Here is a 6,228-nt window from a genome sequence, read left to right on the forward strand (position 1 = left end):
CTGGAGTCTCAGAGTGGCTTGCAAGCTCCTTTCCCTCCCCCTCCCCACAACAGGCACCCTGTGAGGCAGGTGGGGCTGAGAGAGCTCTGAAAGAACTGCCCTTGAGAGAACAGCTCTTGTCAGAACTGTGGCTTGCCCAAGGTCACACCGGCAGCTGCAAGTGGAGGAGTGGGGAATCAGACCGGGTTCTCCCGGATTAGAGTCCGTGCTCGTAACCACTACACCAGGCTGGAGGTGGGGTTCTTTTCAGTGTTTTGCTGCAGAAGGGCTTCCCCGCAGAAGAATGCTCTGCTGAACTGTGCAGCCCTGGCAGTGTGGTAGGGAGTCAGGAGCGAGCCAACGGCTGTGTGTGCCCCAAAGGACTTCTTTGGCCACTTTCAAATGGGGGGGGGGGCGGCAGGTAGACCACTTGCATATAGGATAGGCTTTTATGGTTCATGTTTGTTGCCTGTGATTCCTTTTGCAACGAGGCTGATCATCTGTGGCCTCCTTGGCTCATGCACTTTAGTTTAGTCTTAGATTAACCATAATGTACACTTTAAAGTTTATGTAGTTTTTAATGCATATAAGTCCTGGCAGGTAGGTGTTCAAAAAAGAACAAGAATTACTTGCATTTATGTTTTGTTTCAGCAAGAAAGAATAAGTGTAGAAAACACAACACCCTTTGAAATGGCTTTATGTTTCTACTGCATTTTTCTTTTGTAGTTGTTTCTTCTAATTCTAAAACTCTCTCAACCTCTGACTGGAGGCGTGAGTGGAGCCATCACTTCTTCAGAGGCACCAGGCAACAGTTTCTCCCCCGCCCTTAGAGACTGCCACGAAGGATGCATCCCATAACTTAAGTGCAAAGTGGAGCACAACCCTTCCTCCATACAGGTGTGTGTACCAAACTGTTTTAAGTTTGAGAACAAACACTGGTTGAATATCGGTTATGTGAGGCAGATGAACACTGTTGATTCTGTAGTTTGAGACTGGGTGGTTTTGCACGCACCTGAAAACCTCAATGCAAGCATATTAATGTTGGGATACGATTTTAGAAGCACAGTGAAGCCAAGTTCCTATGGCCAAGTCCTTAAGTAAGAGGAAGCTGCGGCCTTGGGGCAGTGTTCGTTCTGGGGCCTGGCTGGGGGCATTAGGTGCCTGTCCCCTGGGGGGAGGGGCGTTTGGTCTTGGAAGGGCAGAATCAGGATATGAGGAGGTGAGAGCTCCCAAGGGATTCTGCTAAGCACGAGAGGCCTCCTTCTTCGCCTTGTCCAGAAACTTTGACCCAGGCTCCACCCCCACCCCGAGGAAATGTCCATTTGGTTTTTCCGGGAGTGTGCTGCTAGCAGCGTCTTCCTTCCTGTTGGTCTCTGTTGCGCTCCCTGGTTTGTCCTGTACTAGCCAGGGACTCCAGGGGCAAAAAAGGCTGGCTGTGGCTGAACGTGGGTGCCCCTGGATGAGGGTGCTCAGGTCCAGAGATTCTCCAAGGTCGCCTGAACTCCAGCATTTTCTCAAAAAGCAAAATGACCAGTCAACACAGTTGAGGCCTCTGACCGCTGGCTGGGCAGGTGCACCAGAAATGGCGTTGAGGCCGTTCTCATGCTGTGCTCCCTCCCCCCCCCCCCCCCCCCCCTCCTTGGCAGTCTGGCTGGAGCACCTGACTTGGATAGCCCAGTCTCGTCCCACCTTGGAAGCCAAGCAGGGTCAGCTCTGGCTAGCAGTTGGGTGGGAGACCTCCCAGGAATACCCAGGGCCATGATGCGGAGGCAGGCCAGGGGAGACCACCTCCGAGTGTCTCTTGCCTTGAGAGCCCCACCAGGGGTCGCCAGAAGTCAGCCGTTTTCCTTGGCCAGGAGTGAAATGTGATGCCCTGACCCGGACAGCCCCATCTCATCAGATCTCGGAAGCCAAGCAGGGTCGACTCTGGCAAGGACTTGGAGGGGAGACCCCCTTGGAATACCAGTAGTCAGGAGGTGGGGGCAGGCTTTATTCAGCCACCTCTCTGAATATCCTCCAGGCCCCCAGCAGGGCTCAGTCACCAGAGGTCACCGTGACTTCCAGGGGCGCGCGTGCACACACACACACACACACACACACGAAAAATACAGAAAAAATACCAAAGAAGGAAAAAAGAAAGAATGAATGAAGTTTGACCACAGGTTCTTCTCTGTGGGAATGTGTCTGAACAGGTTTCTGCATCATTACAAATAGCCTGGTCTTTAGTTGCAGCCGCCTGTGGCGACCCAGTTTTAGTTTATGAATGTACTGAACAAGAAGGGAGAAATCATAGCGGAAGGAGGGGTTTTGGCTGGATAAGCAGCATGGTCAGTAGTACTCGCCTGCTGTGCTGCGTGGAAGCTCCAGAGTTGGCGGATGGGAAAAGCGACTGATGGCTCTTCTTGTCCGAGTCTGAGAGGCGGCTTCAGTCCTCCCTTTTCCAGCTAGTTTGCTTGGGGGGGGGGGAGGCAGATTGTGTGGCCAGTAGGAGAAGGGCCGGGGGCAGCTGGTGCCCTTGGGTGACCAGGCAGGGGGATCCATCGTCATGACGTGTGGGGCGGATTGACATTTCCAAACGAGTTGAGTTTCCTCCATTGCTGTTCTAGCAGTCCAGTACTGGAGCGGCGGAGGGAGCCATTGGGGGAGCCAGTGTGGTGCGGTGGCTGTGAGGGCTGGGCGAAGGCCTGGAGACTCCCGTTCAAACCTTCGCTCATGCCAAGGACAAGGGGGCTTTTGGGGGGGGGGGGGGTTGGGCCAGTCATACGTGGGCCAGCCTGGCCTACCTCACCGAGTTGTGAGGAGGAGGAGGAGGAGGAGGAGGAGGAGGAGATGGGGGAGAGGAGAATGACGTGAGCCGCTTCGGGTCCCCACTGGGGAGAGGGCAGAAGTGAGTGGATTCGGTGGATAAGCAGAGCTTTCCCTTTGGCTTTGGGTGGCTGCAGAGCTCCTTCCAAAACTTTCACATTCAGATCTTGCATTAAGTATGTGGGGATGTATATTCTGACTTTAAGAAACAAGAAGAGTTCAGGCAGCTGAAATTGAAAAATGGAGAAATTTAGCAAGCTCCATTGTGTCAGGAAAGAAGAAGAGGAGGCTGAATTTATACCCCACCCTTCACTACCCAAAGGAGTCTCAGAGCGGCTTACGAACTCCTTTTCCTTCCCCTGCCCACACAGACACCCTGTGAGGTAGGCGGGGCTGAGAGAGAGCTCTTTTGAGAACTGCTATTGAGAGAACTAGGGTTGCCAAGTCTGGGTTGGAAAATACCTGGAAACTTTGGGGGTGGAGCCAGGAGAAGGCGTGGTTTGGGGAGGAGAGAGGCCTCAACATAATACAATGCCATAGAGTCCACCCTTCAAAGCATCAATTTTCTCCAGGGGAGCTAATCTTTGTCGGCTGGGGATCAGTTGTAAAAGCGGGAGATCCCCAGGCCCCACCTGGAGGCTGGCAACCCTAGAGAGAACAGCTCTGACTGAACTGTAGTTTGCCCAGGGTCATCCAGCAGCTGCAAGTGGAGGAGGAGTGGGGAATCAAACCCGGTTCTCCCAGATTAGAGTCCGCGCACACTTGAGTGCATGTGTCATGGCATCTACCGTAGTCATGGCAGATATCCGCTGATGAGGCAAAATTGTGTGGAGAGGGGAGGTCACAGTGTTTTCACTGAATGCAAATTTTGAACTTTTATATACATGAGACAAAATTGTGTTGTGTCTGGTGATCGTTATGTTGATACTGCTAAGACCCTTCAGCAAGCAAATTTATCAGAGTGCAGTTGCTGGCCGGCTTTCTCCTGGGCTCCTCCACAGCTCGTGCCACAAGCCCCCAGGTCTCTCATGTAGTCATGGGCATGGCCTACAGGTCACGAGGACACATAAGGAGAGGTGTGTTTTTAAATTAATGAGCCTCTCCGATGATGCTGGTGATGAGCCCTCTGTCTGACTGAGCCGAGCAGGTAGGTAAAGTTGCTTCATGTGTGGAAGAGCAGCCAAGAGATTGGGTTGCTCCTTGAAAACTGTTCCTCCCCCCCCCCCATCAAAACTGGATTGGAAATACATTTGTGCTGTGCTTTTATAACACAAGTTTGATTTCTGGTCCCACAAAACTTTGCAGGAATTCTTCTGGAGGCAATTCCTTCAGGACAGAGCATAATTTATTAGGCCTGTTCACGGCACTTTGTTTTGTTGGAGCTGTACTTGTGCTCTGCATTTCTTTTTTTAAAAATGTTGTATAGCAGCTCAGTACTGGCTTTGCCAGTTTGGCAAGCCTTTAGGACAAAGGAGCCTGTCTTTGGTAGGATGCTTAGCAGCATTTCTAACAGCAGTGGTTAACTTTCCTACAGGCATTTCAAACTAGCTAACATAGAGTGCCTTTCTATATGCTTTCAACATAAATAGGGCCTATCTGCTAGTCTTATCACTTTAATTCAAAGAGTCAAAAGCATTCTGGGATGGTGACTATTCACTCTGCTTGGAGGCTGAAGCTAGAGATCAGATATTCTGTGCATAAGACCAACTGCACAGCATTTATGTTGTGTGATCAGTTAGGAATTGTGGGACAAAATAAACCCCTAATGTGAATTGCCATAGTAGTCTGAGAAACGATAAATAGCAAAGCCTTCTTCAACCATCAGGGATCCCATCACTGTTCTTAAAACAAAATAATCCCGTGTGTAAACCCACCCAAAAGGACTCTGGGACAGCAGTCAAGGAGGAGAATTTGGGAAGTGCGCATGAACAGGCTGGGTGGGTCCAGCTCCGCATATCTGACCGCCCAGGTGTGGCTGAGGATTTCAAGTGGGATCACAATTAATACAAACTCTTTTTCTGTAGTGCAGCGTTCAGTTTTGTGGGCTAGCTAAATAAAATATGTAAAACAGAGGAGAGGAGAACGGTGGTAGACGCTTTGGGGTCCCCCTTGGGGAGAAAGGCGAGAGGGAGATTAAATAAATAAATAAATAAATAAATCAGCCCGCTGTAGAACTCTGTCGTCTACTGGAGCCACAGAGACCCCTTGGTTGTTTCAAACCACAAATCTGTTTGTTGTGGTGGTTTTGTTTCTTTGTTCTGGCAATGGAGAAACTTGTGTGACAGTTGAATAGGATCTGGTGAAGAGCCAAGTATGTTTGAAACACTATTTTTGAGTTGCTACAGGGCCACCTCCCCCCCCATTTTATTTATAAATTTTCCATATACATAGTATCATAAAGTCAATTCTTATACATTTTGAGTCTGTCTATCTAGTTTGTTATTTATCCATACATGCACTCTCGACCATCTTTTCAAATAAATGTCTTCATCCTTTCCTTGTATTGACATGCTCAATCTATCCGTTTCTGCTAAATCCAATAGTTTGTGTGATATCTCCTCCCTAGAGGGAGTTTCTTCTGTTTTCCAGTACTTAGTCAACATTATTCTAGCAGATGTTTATAAACCAATAGGTATACATCATTATAGTCATAACCTTCAGGGATTATATTTAATAAATACGTTTCTGGGGTAAGCATTAAATTTACTTTTACAATTTCAAGTATTATCTTCTGTATCTTCCGCCAGTATTTTTGGATTTTTGCGCATCGCCACCACATATGATAAAACGTTCCTACATTCACTTTACATTTCCAACATTTATTGGAGGTATTTATATAACATCTTGCTATTTTTTCTGGGGGCCAGTACCATCTATGAAACGTTTTGTAAATATTTTCCTTATATGATATGGCCCTCATATATTCAGTAGTTTTGCATGTTTTCGGCCACTCATCTATCTCTATATTATGGCCTGTGTCCCGCATAGGGGCTACAGGGCCACTTCTTGATAAAAGTCTCTGCCTAGTACACTGTTTGAAGCAAGATGTGTTATATACTCATAACATACTAACCAAGACATTCAGTGAATTGTGTGCATTCTGCTAGAGATAATGAAGATTTTGTGAAGTTGTTCATTCCTCCCACCTTTACTAGATCTAAGTTTTCTGTGGACTGTTAACATCAGAAGAAGTCAGCAAGTACCAAAGATGGATGGAATCACTAATGAGTCTGCTGACTCCAGTTTGAAGAAAGCAGAGAGAGTTACTGGATCACACCTTCAAGCGGTACTGGAAGAATTGCTGCCTGGCTGGGGGGGGGGAGGCCAAAATGAAAGGCCCTTGAGGAGCCCTTGAGACACCCTGGAACGGTATGGAGGAAAAGCAAGGGAGGACAGACATAACTGGAGACAGTCTCTCTCCGGGGGGGGGGGGGGGGCATTTCG

General features: G+C 48.6%; 1 protein-coding gene across 1 annotated transcript in view; it reads left to right on the top strand.

Annotated features, from left to right (window-relative positions):
- The window catches only part of TSC22D1 (TSC22 domain family member 1), a 16,925-nt gene extending 16,113 nt beyond the window's left edge, over positions 1–812 (top strand). Inside the window, exon 3 of the mRNA XM_015425931.1 lies at positions 706–812. Within this exon, the coding sequence (XP_015281417.1) occupies positions 706–718 (13 nt within the window). The 3' untranslated portion in view covers positions 719–812. The remainder of the gene's footprint in view (positions 1–705) is intronic.
- Positions 813–6,228: the final 5,416 nt, after the last annotated feature.

The sequence above is a fragment of the Gekko japonicus genome, unplaced genomic scaffold, assembly GCF_001447785.1.
Source record: "Gekko japonicus isolate JY-2015 unplaced genomic scaffold, Gekko_japonicus_V1.1 scaffold3360, whole genome shotgun sequence".
NCBI lineage: Eukaryota > Metazoa > Chordata > Lepidosauria > Squamata > Gekkonidae > Gekko > Gekko japonicus.